The sequence below is a fragment of the Peromyscus californicus genome, unplaced genomic scaffold, assembly GCF_007827085.1.
Source record: "Peromyscus californicus insignis strain IS unplaced genomic scaffold, ASM782708v3 Scaffold_7__1_contigs__length_154581171, whole genome shotgun sequence".
Lineage (NCBI taxonomy): Eukaryota > Metazoa > Chordata > Mammalia > Rodentia > Cricetidae > Peromyscus > Peromyscus californicus.
Window position 1 is genome coordinate 12,268,972 of NW_026294595.1, and position 14,358 is coordinate 12,283,329.

The 14,358-nt window shown below is 53.3% G+C and overlaps 1 protein-coding gene across 1 annotated transcript in view; it reads left to right on the forward strand.

Moving 5' to 3' along the window:
• Sardh (sarcosine dehydrogenase) overlaps window positions 1-14,358 on the forward strand; it is a 60,687-nt gene that overhangs the window by 30,570 nt on the left and 15,759 nt on the right. Inside the window, exons 17-18 of the mRNA XM_052724470.1 lie at window positions 2,430-2,577; window positions 5,354-5,447. Coding sequence (XP_052580430.1) covers window positions 2,430-2,577; window positions 5,354-5,447 — 242 coding nt within the window. The remainder of the gene's footprint in view (window positions 1-2,429; window positions 2,578-5,353; window positions 5,448-14,358) is intronic.

Sequence of the window (14,358 nt, forward strand, 5' to 3'; positions counted from 1 at the left end):
TGTGATCAAGGCTGTGTACTAAGCAGCTGTCAATCTTGGAAGCAATTTTAAATTATCTTTATTCATCTTTCTTAATATTATAAAAGATGTACTTGCTTGTTTGAAACACACTGACATAATGAAAATGGCATATAAGACCTGCCACCCACAATGCTCACCCCACACCTGGAAATGGTGGAGAGGAGTCTGGGGTGAGACTCTACCCCTTGGCTCATGTGGATCTGCCTTTCACCGTGTTCCAGGCCCTGCACTGTCTCTGCAGGGCAGCTGAATGGGGATGGCTGTGCAGGGCAAACAGGTACATTACTCTCAAGCCAACGGGTAGAGAACTCAGGCTGGTAACAGAATGGGGGCTGAAGTATGCATGGGGGCATTGGTGATGGTGGGATATCCTTTGGCCTGGGGTTGAAGACACTGTCCAGAATTCAAGTATCCTCTGGTAACTCCAGGGATCAGGAAGTCTTCTACTCGTTCCCTCTCTCTCCCTGTCTCTCTCTCCCTCCCTTTCCTTCCCCCTCCCTCTTTTCTATTCTTGAGGAGGATTTGGTGTGCCCCAACTGGTGCTTTGCTAGCATTTTTCCCCTGTGCTGGGGCCAGACCCACTGTAAGGTGAAAATGGAAAGGCTCAGAAAGATGAACATTGTGGCCAGCAAGCTGCGGACAGTGGAGTGGGACAGGCTGGCCAAAGCCCATATGCCTCCCCAGACTGCATCCTTCCACGGATGTGTGTGTTCCAGTGAGGTGTATCCAACGTAAAGGTGCCAGGTGTGAGGAGTCAGGCCTTCTGCCATCCGTGGCTCAGAGGATGTTCCTCAGGTGCCTCACTAGTGTGAGGAGACTGGGTGGAGGGACAGGCACGGTGCCTAGGTTTGGCTGTCATAGACTCGGCCTATTGCAGAACTCTGCAGGGTTGGGGATGAAAGGGGTTCCAGGAGGGGGTGCCACTACCTGGTCATGGAGGTGGAGAAGCCCCAAGGGAGAGAACTGGGCAGGATCAAAGCACCCCTCAATAGAACCAAGTCCCGCAGGGAGAGGCTGCAAGGCCAGTGCTGAGGAATCCGAAGTTTGGGAAAGCTTGGGTGGGATGAGGGGGCAGAGCATGTAAATATTGCTGTTCTGCCTCCCAAACCCTGCTTCTTGTGCCTGATGTGGCTTTGCCTCCTCCCAGCAGCCCTCTAAGTTGGTTCCAGTTGCATCCTGCTGCCTAAGCAAGTGATCAGGGCCCAGAAGCCCAGGGACTTTGGGGGCTTTTACTGTGAAGCAGAGGAACCTCGTGGGAGTCAGTGAGGAAGGAGGTCAGAAAGATGGGGGGGCTTAATAGAAGCCTCCCACCCCACCTCCCTTGTGCCACACACCTCCCCCCACCTGGTCCAAGGAGTAGTAAAGGCAGTGGTTCAGGGATACCTGCCTACCACGGGTCATATCACCCTTTCCAGTGACAAATTTTGTGAACCCGGAATCACAGATGGAACCACCGATTGGTGAGCTTGATTACTGGGTCCAAGGCCACTAAGCTCTGAGGCTGTGGCTTCCCCAAACACCTGGCAGAGTGAACTGGTGTTCAAGGGTGGAGACCCAGGGCCTATGTGGCTCTGCAGATGTTCTATGGCCACAGAGACAGTGGGTTCCACTTATTCCCAATACATGTCTTCTCTCTGAAGTTCTGGGGAAGTTAATGTGTTAATATCCTGGGAGATCCAGGTTATATTAGCCATTTCTCTCATTGCCGTGACAAAAGCCTCCTGAAGAAGGAGGGACTCATCAGTTCACAGTCCAAGGGCACAGCAGGGAGAATATGGCAGCAGGACCTTGAGATGACTGGTCACGTTACATCCACAGTCAGGAAGCAGAGAGAGATGGATGCTGGTGCTCAGCTCACTTTCTCCTTTTTATTTTCTAGTCCTCCACCCCGTCCAAGTTGTCACCCACAGTCAGGGTGGGGCTTCTTACCCGAATTAACTGAATCTAGAACCCACCCCCTCGGACATGCTCGGAGACCTGTCTTCTAGGTGATTTTAGATCTTGTCGATTGACCATCAAGGTTAGCCATCATGAGGGGGCTGTAGGCTCTAACTCTCCCCATCTCTAAGCCTGGCCCAGTGAGCTTCAGAATGGCAGAGGCAGGGAGCCTAGGGGCATGGGGTATGTTAATGATGAGAACTAGTAAGGACATTGGAATCTAAGGAGGGAAAAATATTTGTCTGAGGCCGCTTAGCCCTAGTGGTTGAGGCTGGATAGACCTCCCAGGACCTGAAGGCACCAGAGCCTTAACCCTTTTTCTGAGAAGCAGGCGGAACCTTTAACACTGCCCATTGCAGGAACTAAGCTATAATACCCTTTCTGCAATAAGAGTCTGGGGTCCCTTAGGCTCACCCTCGTCATGTTCCCTGTCCCAAGGTCCTGTTCTAAACCTGCTGCTTCTCCTTCAGGGGATGGCTACTACTTGGCCGTGGGTGGGGCTGTGGCCCAGCACAACTGGTCCCACATAACCACAGTTCTACAGGATCAGAAGTTCCGGTGTCAGCTTATGGATTGTTCCGAAGATCTGGGCATGCTCAGTATCCAGGGCCCAGCCAGGTGAGAGAAGACAGGGACCTGATATCTGTGTTGCCTGGGTGCATCTAGGCCCCAGGTCCTCCAGCCCAGCCCATGGGCAGAACCACTCATCTGAACAATGGGTGCTCTGACAACCTGGACTGCTGCATAGGCTGAGCAGAGTCCAGTCCCTGGCCAATGCTCTGCGAACAGGAGGGGCACCAGGTCATAGTCTTTGCTGATTGTCTTTCAGGGACAGCGGACTGAAGGTACGTCTTGACCAGGAAGAGGGGCAGGTGGTGAGGACAGCATTGTGAGGCTGCCACATAGGGACATGGAAACCATTTATTCAAGTGTTTAGAGTGTTTGATTAGCATCTGGCTTCAGGGTCCAGTGGTGTTGTGGGGATGGCTTCCAGTCCCCCTCCCCCAAGGGGTATTGGAACCCATATGCCAGCTTGAAGGAGTGGAATCCCACCTGCTGCACCAGAGGCCCAGCCTGGCCTTCAGGAGACTCTAGTTTCATTGCATGGTGACCTTGGACAAGGCTTGGCTATTTTTAGAGTGAGGGAGGCAGGTGGGTGAGGAGGGAGGGAAGGAATGGGATACCAGACAGTCAGATCAAGGTGCAGCCCCAGGGGACAGCCGGGTGGCAGCCTCCAGGCTGGCAGCTCTCCTTCCCATCTCCTCCAGAAGGCTCTCCTCTCTCCCCTGTGTGTAGCAATGTCACTAGTTACTAAGCTGTGTGGGGAGCACTTAGCACAGCACCTGGGCCATGGAAGGTACAATGTGAACTGCTACTCGGAAGAACTTTCTGGAAGTTGGCTGTCCCTGGGCCAGCCAGTATGGCAGCTGCTGAGCCTTTACCTGGCTCTTGACCCTCTTGGGCAGCTGAGTTCCTCAATTTAATAAGCTTTGTTCAGTTCAAAGAGCTTCCTGTGGTTGCCGGGGACACGCTGAGCTACAAGGGATGGTCACGGTTGTCAACATTGGCCCCAGGCACTGGACATGGCTTCTGTGGTTCTGTGAGGGTTGTCTAGGTCTCCATGTAGCAACCAGGGCTGAGGCATTCGAGGGGCTGGGACCTGCCCCTAGGACTCCAGGTGACCTCTTTCTTCAGGCCACCTGTTCTTCCCCGAGGAAGGACAACAGCCTCGGCAGACCTGTGTTCTGGAGCTGACACCCCAGCCTAGATCACAATCCTCCAGGCTCCACTTTAGGGGCCAACTGTAGCACCTGTGCCCCATGAGGAAGACACTGCAAGCTTTGGGTATCCCGCCAGGCTCCCTCTCCATTGTGTGGCTGCCCCAGGGCTGTGAGAACCCGGGTTCTAGAAGGTCTGGATGCAGCAGAGCTGAGCTGAACCTCTAGGGCTGGCACCACGTGGGGCTGGGGTTACATAAGGATCTTGGCAGAAGGCAGCGGCTGAGCACCTCAGGCGGGCGTGGGTGGTAGCTCCCAGCTCTGTGCGGTGGGGATTTGGGCTGGCTGCACTTCTGAGCGGTTTGCTGAAGCCCTCTGGGACCCCGGGTGGGCAGAAGTGAGGGCGTTTCCAGCCCTAGATACATGCCCTGCTGCCCGTGTCGAGCCCAGATGCTCATAATGATTACCACTCCCCAGATAATTGTGTGTCGAGCAGAGGGCCGTGTAGGGTCCTGTTGGCAAGGAGCCCCTGGCTTAGAGGGCTGGGTACAGCAAAGGGAGAGAAAAATGGCAGATGCCTCTGTAGTCACACAGAGACACCTGTGGGACCCCTGGGGAGGGAACCTGGCCCAGACCCAGAAGTCTAGGGGCACTGCCTAGAGAAGGTGACTGCTGGCTGAGTCAAGAGCTGAAGGGCGACAGAGAGCTGAATGTGACAGGGAGCAGGGCAGAAGTGTGGAGGGACACAGGAGAGTGACCTGGGAGGAGGAACGTGGGCTAGGTGGTGGGCAAGCTTGGGGCATGGGCCAGCAAGATTTGTATGTTCAGCAGCAGGAGGGCCTGCGCTGGGCTCCAGAGGAGTGGGGAGGTGGGAAAGGGAGACCGCAGGGCTGAGACCAGCGAGGAATGCCATAGAATGTGTGCCTCCAAGACACAGTTCCCAGTAGCAATGGACATGTGAATATGAACCGTGTTGTGGTTTGGGAAAGCAATGGACACGACAGTATGAGCCACTGCGATGTGACCATTTAGGGAAGACGAGTCTAGCACTGCAGGGATATCCTAGCTAGCTGCAGTCCCTGTCCTTAAGGTGATGTCCACCAGGAGGACGGGACTCTATGCAATCTCTCTCCCTCCCTGTGACACCTGGGAGGCTGAGACCCACTGCAGGCAGGACCCTTGGGCCTGGCTGGAGGCTGCATGTGGGGGGTGGGGGGGTGGTGGTGATGGTGGTGGTGGTGGTGGTGGTGGTGGTGGTGGTGGTAGTGTGGTGCACTATGGTGTCCTTGTGCTCTCCTGCTGGCTCCTGTCTACTCACCACAGCTTACATTTTGACTTCTCCTGTGTAAAACAGAGACCACCATTGCTAACTTCTCTCAGTGACCACCATGGGGATTCAGGTGAGATCCAGAGTGCTTGGCGGTTGGGTAAACTGTTGAGTTTACCCGCCTGAGGCCAGAGCTCATCTGTAGCCTGACCTTCCCGACTCTGCTGGGCCCTGACAGCCCATAGGAAGCTGGTGGCAGTTTCTCATATGGTGGCACTTGTGGTGTGTACCTGCCAGAATGTCTAGATAGATGTCATTTCTTGCCCTCCTCCCTCCAGCGTGGGCCCCACTGGCCAGGAGTCCCCGAGGTGTGCGGCTCGCTGACTGACCATTCTGTCCTCGTTCACAGCCGTGCCGTTCTCCAGGATGTGCTCGACGCCGACCTGAGCAATGAGGCCTTCCCCTTCTCCACCCACCAGCTGGTGAGAGCTGCAGGGCACCTGGTAGGTAGCCATGGCCACTAGCCTCAAGGGTGTGTGGTGGCAGCAACTCTTAGCAAAGGTGGATGGGCCTCGGAGTCTGGTACTTAAGGCAAGTCCCTATCTCCCTGGGCCTCAGCCCCGAATGTCAGCCAGACTATTGCAGCCAGCCTGACCCTGGAGGAACTCAGAGAGGGATGGCAGGGGCCAAGATGCTGTGCCATCTGTCCGTCTGTCCACTGCTTGGCACCTGGCATGTGCCAGGCTCATCTGGGAAGGGCCTTCATTGCTTGCCCAGATACCTTTGTGCCCTCTCCTCAAAGCAGCAGAGCATGTCTTTCTAAGCCAGGGTGACTACTGCCTCCCTAGAAACACCAGAGCTGGGGACAACTGACAGTGCTCTGTGATCCCACATCCTCTGGGGAAGTTACTCTTCCTTCTTAGTGATTGTCCTGGTATTGTAGATGTGGGGGAGCCTGGCCGGACCCCCAACAAATCTCCATTCCAGTTTCTAGAAGTCCAAGGCCAAGTGCCAAAGCCTAGCTTTTCTGAGGTTATGGATGTCGTCTTCATCAGGGTCCCTTGGACTGTAAGGGCTCCCTAGGAGACCCTGGGTAGGGAGTCTTGGCCCTAGCTCCAGGCTGGCCCCTTCCATTTCCTGGGCCTCAGTCTACTGGTTGGAAAATACACACTGATTTCTGCCTGGGCTTCTCAAGGCTGAGGGAGAGGCTGACGACACATATACCAAGTGCCACCACCCCATCCCATGGGAGATTCGAGACCCCGGCCTCTGCTCACAGTCACCAGCAGTACCCCCTAGAGGTGGCTGTGGGAAGTGTGTCCTGACAAGGCTTGCCCACTGAGGCCATCCTGGATCAGTTATTTCCTGCTGCTTTGCAGTGACCTCAGGCCATGCTGAGTGAGTTTTGCTTCCCTAAACTGAGTTCGGAGAATCTGGGTGTCTTGCCCAGGCTGCCTAGATAAGGAGTCCCCGGAGAACATCGATCTATGCTGGTGACACACATGTTGCCTGCAGGAGGGCAGGGCCACTGTTGGGGATGTCCTGTCCTCTCCTCTTGGCCATGTCTAGGTTTTTGTGGGGAGAGTGTGGAGGAGCATCAGTTGGAGATGAGATTCCTGCCCACAACGGGGCCAGACATCCCGGGACCAGGCTGGGACCCGTCAGCAATAAACAAAGTGGCGCTGAGTGCTGGGGAGGGTGCTGCCAGAGAGAGCGGGTGATAAAGGCGGCCACGCAGGCTGCACTCCACCTCCCCTCTGGAAGCTGCACCAGGGTTCAGGAAGTGGGGTGGGGGTTCTCTGTCTAGCTTGTTTCCTGCCTCATTAGTGCAAAGCTGTCTCCTGGGCCCAGAGAAGGTAGGGTCCGAGAGAGTGGCACAGTGGACCCCTAAGAGATGGTCGCCTCCCGATCTCAGGACTCCAGCTTGGGTTGTCCGTGGGGGCATCCTGGGGGCATTTGTGTGGTCTAGCCGGCATCCAGAGTCTAGCTTTGGTTAGGGCTGGGTTCTGATATGTGGAGGAGAGGAAAGCTGTGTCTCTCTTCCACTGTGCTGAGGCTTGGCGTAGCCTCAGTCTGTGTGTGGTTTGGATGTTCATGGAAGGCAGACCAGGTGGGAACATATCCCCTCCTGTCAAGATCAGCATCCTCCCCCCATCAACAGGACCACCGTGGGGGGAGCCGCATGGGACTTCCAACTCCAGCTGCTCCCTCCTGTGGGACCCTCTCCTGGCTATGGCCGCCTCCCCAGCCCTCCCAGGCTGCCTGGGAATCTTCACCTGGGGCCTGGGACTTAGGCCAGGGCCCAGGCTGAGCTGACACAGAGCTCACACTGCCCAGGGTCATGGACAGGCCAAGCCCAGAGTAGGTGTCTGGTTTGGGGAGCATCCTCACTGGCTATGCCTGTCTCCTGCCAGGCTGACTATGGGGGCATAAAATGTGTATGAAATCACGTTCATAGCCCAGGCAGTTGGCATAGGTCTGTCATCCCAGCTACGCAGGAGATCAGGGCCGGAGAGTTGAAAGTTCAAGGCCAGCCTGGTCAACTTCTGCTTATCTAGTATGTGTGAAACTCCAGGTTCAATCTCCAACACTGCAAATATCAAAGAGAAAGCCCAGGCGGTGGTGGCACACGCCTTTAATTCCAGCACTCAGGGGCAGAGGCAGGCGGATCTCTGTGAGTTGGAGGCCAGCCTGGTCTACAGAGCAAGATCCAGGACAGCCAAAGCTATACTGAGAAACCCTGTCTCGAAACAAAACAACAAAAACACCCAGCACAACCCACCTCAAACTCTCTCGTTCTGTTTCCAACCATGGCTGTGTGGCAAAGGCTAGGTACTAAGCCCAAGTCAGACTCCACTTCTGCAACACAACCTTGGGCCACAACCTTGACCAGCCCTGGAACAGGATCATGATCCTGCATGCATAATGATGTCCTTCCCCATATGGCAAGGACACACTGACAGGCACATGTCGCCCAACTCTTGGGCATGTTGTAAAACACGAGAAAATTCAAAAAAGCTGGTCCACCTGCCCCTAGAGGCTGGTGCATCTACTCCATTACCACATCTGCCTGTTTGGAACCATGCTAGTTGTTTGCAGTGTGCAAGAACCTGTGCCCGCTCCCCTGCCTCAATGGTACCCATGCTCAAACATCATGGGGTCCATTTCTTGCTCTTGGGAGCAGCCTAGTGGCAGATATCCTTGCACACGGGGCTTGAATTCCTTCCTAAGAAAGGAACTGATAAGTGAACCTACCTACTGAACAGAGACACAGCTTGCTCTATCCCCTTATTCTTGGCTGCTTCCCTTTCCAGTGCTGCCCTAGATCTGGTAGGATAGGAGAAGACGGTGCTCTCAAGACCAGGGTCCTTGCCTTGAGGAGACTGGATGTGTAGTGAGCTGGGAAGCCCAGAACCTTGCAGAGCCCTGAGCTCTGCCTAGAAGATGGTCCATGAGAAAACATTTACTATGGGGAGATTCCAGGTCCCATTTCAACTAGCTGGTTGCACAATGGGGCTATCAGATAGGCCTATATCTTTGAGGCCAGACATGGGCATTGCATCATCAAAGCTGGCCCCATGGCAATGTACCTCCTGGTGCCATGTACATATGGCACTATTGTGGACCGTCAAGAGAGCTCTGGTGTTTGGGTCTGAATCTGTGGTTTTGTTCTTATTGTACAGTTTATTTCCCCTGCTCTGCAGCGGCCCCTCCCCTGGCTTTGGAATGAATTCCAGATGTGTTGGCTAGGAGCACCTGTGGGACTGGGCCAGATCTAGTGCCGAGGAGGCAGGTGCAGCCCCCACCCTCTGTGAGTGCATCCCCACCCATGGGCTCAAGGGAGCCTGCAGCTGCAGTCCAGGGCAGTAGAGAATGGCTACCGCTGCCCAGGAGCTGATGGACTGAGAGTCCCTGGGAGATGCACACAGGGAGAACTGGGTCTTAGTAAGAGAAGTTTGACATGGAGACGCTGATCTCAAAGTGAGGCCTGTGTTACGGGCACCCCTGCCTGAGGATTGCCCATGAGGCCAGCAGTTGCCTTATGATTCCTATTCCCTTGCCTTTCCCAGCATCCATCTCACCCTCTAGGGCCCACCCTAAGACTAGAGGGACAGTCACCATGGGATAGCAACAGGAGACCTTACCTTGTCACCCCGCGGCCAGCAACCGTGAACCTGGGGCCTGGCTCCTCAAGAAGTGCCAGTGTCACAATGGTTCACTGTAACAAGAAAGGTCTGCCACGGTGTGGTTCAGTCCCCCCACCCAGAAGCATTTGATGCTTGTCCCTGAGCACGGTCAGCTTTCCTGTCTTGTCCTGCTTCCTCAGGGGTCAAGGCCACACAGATTGAGAGGACCTCCGGGGACAGGGCTTGCCAGGTAGTTGATGAACACAGCTCCCAGAACATGTAGGCTGGGGTAAGAGTACAGGCACAGGCTGCAGCTGAGATCATATTAGACTGTGCCCTGCCTGGGAATTCTGTCCAGGTGGCCACACCTTCTCCCAAGGGCCCCAAAGAGGGCTGGGCCCCAAAGAGGGTTAGGCCAAAGAGAACAGGATTGTTCCCATGGTGCCCATGCTGTGGTTTGGGCTGATCTGGAAGGCTGGCCCTCGGTGTGGCCCAGGACATACATCCAAGGTGGCTTAAGCCTTCCTATTCCTTGGCCAGCAATAGAATGGCAGTTCAGTCTCTGGTGACATTTCAAGCTGCAGAGGCTGGCTGGGCATAGCCCTGGCCCCAGTAGGAGGCAGGTGGGAGGAGGGAGCAGGGAGCTGGGCCACACATATGAAGAGGTAGTCTAGACCAACAATTCTGTACTACACTGACTCTCAGAGCTGGGAGGCAGACTTTGGCTTCCAGTCTTGCATCAAGCCTTCTTGGGCCTCAGTTTCCCTAGCTGTAGTCCAAAGTCCAGACAATGTTGAAAGTCCTTTCTGGAGCATCACATATGTCTGTCCAAATAATGAATCCTCTTGGAATCCAGGGGAAATTTCATATTCTAAGTGATATCTTGTTCTGGCTTTAAACTATGTTGACGAACTGTCCATCAGCATGTAGAGGCTCTGGGGCCAGAACATGAAGCCAGGCCACGTATTTATAGATCAGTTGGCCTCTAGCCCACCAGCTGCAGGAGAGGAATGTGTCTATCTGCATAGTCAGCAAACCCCAGGTCGAGCAGAGACATGAGCAATGACGTTGGTGAGTGCCAAGTTCTGCAGACCCAGGCCCGTGGACGAGGCCCAGGACCCTGCTGTGGTTGCCAAGCTCCACTCATGACAGGACTTGGTCAGAGATGCCCAGCCACACGTCACTGACTTTTGCAATAGCGCTTCTCTGAGATGCTTGTGCCTGGGCCAGGCATCCACAGTCTTTGGATTCCTAGAGGAAGAAGGGGGCTGGGGAAAGTGAGTGTCCACTCAGCAGCCAACAGACCAGCTGTCTTTGCTCCTCAAATATTTGCCTCAAGGCCAGCGAGATTCCCCAGTGGGGAAGAGCTTTCCCGGCGAGTCTCCCAGAGCTCAGCTCGGCCAGTACTGGGTCAGACACGGTGTTCTCAGCACCTCGGCTGAGGACATCACCCCCCCACCACCACCACCACCACACACACACACACCCAGCTGATGAGGCCAGGTCCCTCTTAGCAAAGCAGCAAGCCCCAGGCTGGGTGTCTTCATGAGGCATAACAATAAAGCAATTTCCTTCTCAAAATTAATTTCAAATCAGAAGGAAATTGGATTTCTTTCCTGGCAGTGAAGAAATCCTAGCCTGTAACTGCTGCGACTCCATTTGCTCAGGATAGAACAGGCTCACACCGCATGCATTTGATACACTACAGAGTACCAGTGAGGACACATTCACACAGAGTACAGCTGCCTAGAATCTTGTGCTGTGAAGCCAGCACAGATCTGCTGAGCCCTCAGACAGCCGTAGTATGTTATGCTCTAGTTCCGTGACACAGCCAAGAAAGATACGGCATCCGCAGTCTGGGCATGTGCTCCTGCCACTACTCAAGCTGTCAGTGGAGGCAAAAATGCTTGCCAGGAAAATGTAGGAACAAGGCCTGGCTGGAATGAGGTTAGGTCGCCCTGTATGACCCCAGTGTGTACTGAGGTTCCAGAACTAGTTGGGAGTGGTATACGTCCTTTCTCTCCCGGTTTCTGTGACCTGCTGCTCTTGTCTGTGGCTGCAGACATCTTTATCGGCTGCTTGAATTCTGGGATCTTAGGTTAGAGCTGCTAGGATGGGGATTTCCTCAGTGGAGGGCCTGGAAGAAGGTCGTTGGCAGATCTAGTCTGCCCAGGGCCAGCAACTCTAGGAGCGACTTCAAGTAGTATAGGTTAGGTACAGTACGCTTATGCCTAGTCTTAGAAGACCGGATTCTATCATTGCGCCCATCACCACCACTATGCCATCACTATCACCATTACTACCGTTACCACCACCGCCAAAATCACCATCACATCACCAGTACACAACCACTGCCACCAAAACCACTATCACTTCTGCCATTTTTCTCATCACCATGATCAACACTCTCTCCATCATCCCACCACGACCACACTGTAACTGCCACCCTTACCACCACCTTTGAGACTGCCATTGTCTCTACCATCATTACCGTAACCACATCACCATTATCAACACCATCATTACCATAGCCACCATCACCGTTATCAACACCATCATTACCATAGCCACCATCACCGTTATCAACACCATCATTACCATAGCCACCATCACCGTTATCAACACCGTCATTACCATAGCCACCATCACCGTTATCAACACCATCATTACCATAGCCACCATCACTGTTATCAACACTATCATTACCATAGCCACCATCAACACCATCATTACCATAGCCACCATCACCACTATCAACAACGTCATTACCATAGCCACCATCACCACTATCAACACCATCATTACCATAGCCACCATCACCACTATCAACAATGTCATTACCATAGCCACCATCACCACTATCAACACCGTCATTACCATAGCCACCATCACCACTATCAACACCATCATTACCATAGCCACCATCACCACTATCAACACCGTCATTACCATAGCCACCATCACCACTATCAACAACGTCATTACCATAGCCACCATCACCACTATCAACACCATCATTACCATAGCCACCATCACCACTATCAACAATGTCATTACCATAGCCACCATCACCACTATCAACAGCGTCATTACCATAGTTCTGTTACTGCTACCACCATGATCACCACCATTACCCCACCATCACCGTCACTGTCATCAGCACCATCACCACCAATACCACTATTACCACCATCTTCACTATTACCACCCTTACTACCAGCACTATTATGATCGTGTTGATTACTATGGTGACCATCATCATCTTTCTCACCAGCACCATCACCATCATCACTCTTACTACAAATGCCATTACCACACCTACCACCATCATCACTACCACCACCATCACCTTTATCATTTCTATCACTATTACCATTACTACCATCTTTATCATTACCACTACCATCACCACCATCACCATCACCATCACTCCTGTCATTACCATTACCACCATCATCTTCATCATTTCCAGCACCATCACCACTACTATTATCACTTTCATCATCACCATCATCTCTATCATCACCATCACCTTTACTACTTTTACCATCACCACCACTACCACCATCACCTTCATCCTTATCTTCACCATTACCACCATCACTACCACAAACATCACAGTCAGTCATTATTACCACCGACACTATCATCACCATGGCCACCATAACTTGCATCATTACTACTACCACCTTCACCACCACCATTGCCATCACTGTCACCAACCTCCACTGCTGTCAGTCCCATCATCAGTTTCACCTGCATCAGCATCAGCATCAGCACCATGAGCACACCGGTGCCATCATCATGAGAGTCACTGCTATCTTCACCTCCCACCCTTCTGGCCTCCAAGGGTGATGGTTTTAGAATCAGAGTGTCTTGGCAGTCTCCTGAGGGTTTGGATGGAATTTCCTCCAGTCCCTCCACCAACTTCCTTCCCCTCTCCCGTGGGTTTGGGCCCAGGCTACACCTGCTCTGGCATCTGTGCACCCTTCCTTCCATGTTCTGGGGGAGTGTCCTCATTTATTTAAGGATGACTGAGTTTAGAGGGTGCACCTAGTGTGCTGGAAACATTGTGAGACTGCCATGGGATAGTGTGATCACGAAGTTAGGCAGGACCTGTCTCCTCAAGCCCCTACTCTCTAGGTGGCACATGTCCAGGGCATCCTCTAAGGACTGGCTTGATCTCCCCTGTCCTGGCACTGGCATGGCTTTGAAGCTGCAGCTAAGGCTAGTCTGGGTGCCTTCCTGGATTTTTAACTCCTCCATGCACAGCTGGTGAGAAGCTCAACAATGTGCCAGATGTGGGAAATAATCCCCCAGCCCTTTGACTGAAATCCCAGATCCTTCTCTCATATCAACAGTCGAGAGTAGAGGTGTCTTTCAGAGTTGGGCTTGGATTTTGGATCTGGGAGCATCAGGACAAACCCTGCTCTGCCACCGAAGTCTTCAAGGCCTCTTAGGGCCTCTCCAACTTGTAGGACCAGTGTTTTTAATGAGATGTCTGCTTGACCATTAGTCACCTGAAAGCAGCCGTGCCGCCAACATTTACACCAGGGGAATTGGTAGAGGTTATGGGACAGTTCTGCCTCCCAACATCTCACAGTCACATGCCTCCAGAGATGTCACCAGGCCTTGAACAAGTGACTGGGCCTCCCTGGGTTCCTTACTTGCCTGCATTTCAGGGTGATTGTCTTGTGACATGCTTCTATGAGTCCTGGGGAGGCAAAGGCTGTTACTCCGCAGTTTCACTGAAGCAGAAGTTGAGACTCAGAGGTAAGGTCTGTTGCCGGGGAGAAAAATTTAGTCTCTGATTCAAAGCTCTGTTTGTGTCATCCTATGATCTTGGCTCTTGTGGCATTTGCCATAGTTGGGTGGCTGACTCCTCATCTGTCTTGTGTCAGTTGACTGCAGGGAGGGCTGGACAATGTACTCTGAACTGCCAAAGGTTAGGATCCTGGGACTGTGTCTTAGACCCAATGGGGTGCTTGAAGGTGGGTGATTGTGGAATGGGGGCTTAGAGCCTTGTCCTGCCCTGGGTTAGTGATCTTCTCTAGAATGGAGCAGATTTGGCCAAACCTCCACTATGAAGAGCCCTGGGCTAGTGGGCTGGAAGCTTTGCTAGGAAATTCGGGTTTCTTATCTTGCTCTTCCTGGGCTGAGCCTGAGTCTGCTGACCACCATAGTGGGGGCTGCTGGCTCTCCAACAGGGACATGGTGCTGGGTGATAGGATAAGGTGAGGTCTCTTGCACCTGCTGTAATGAGCAAAGGTTACCACTTGGATGTCCT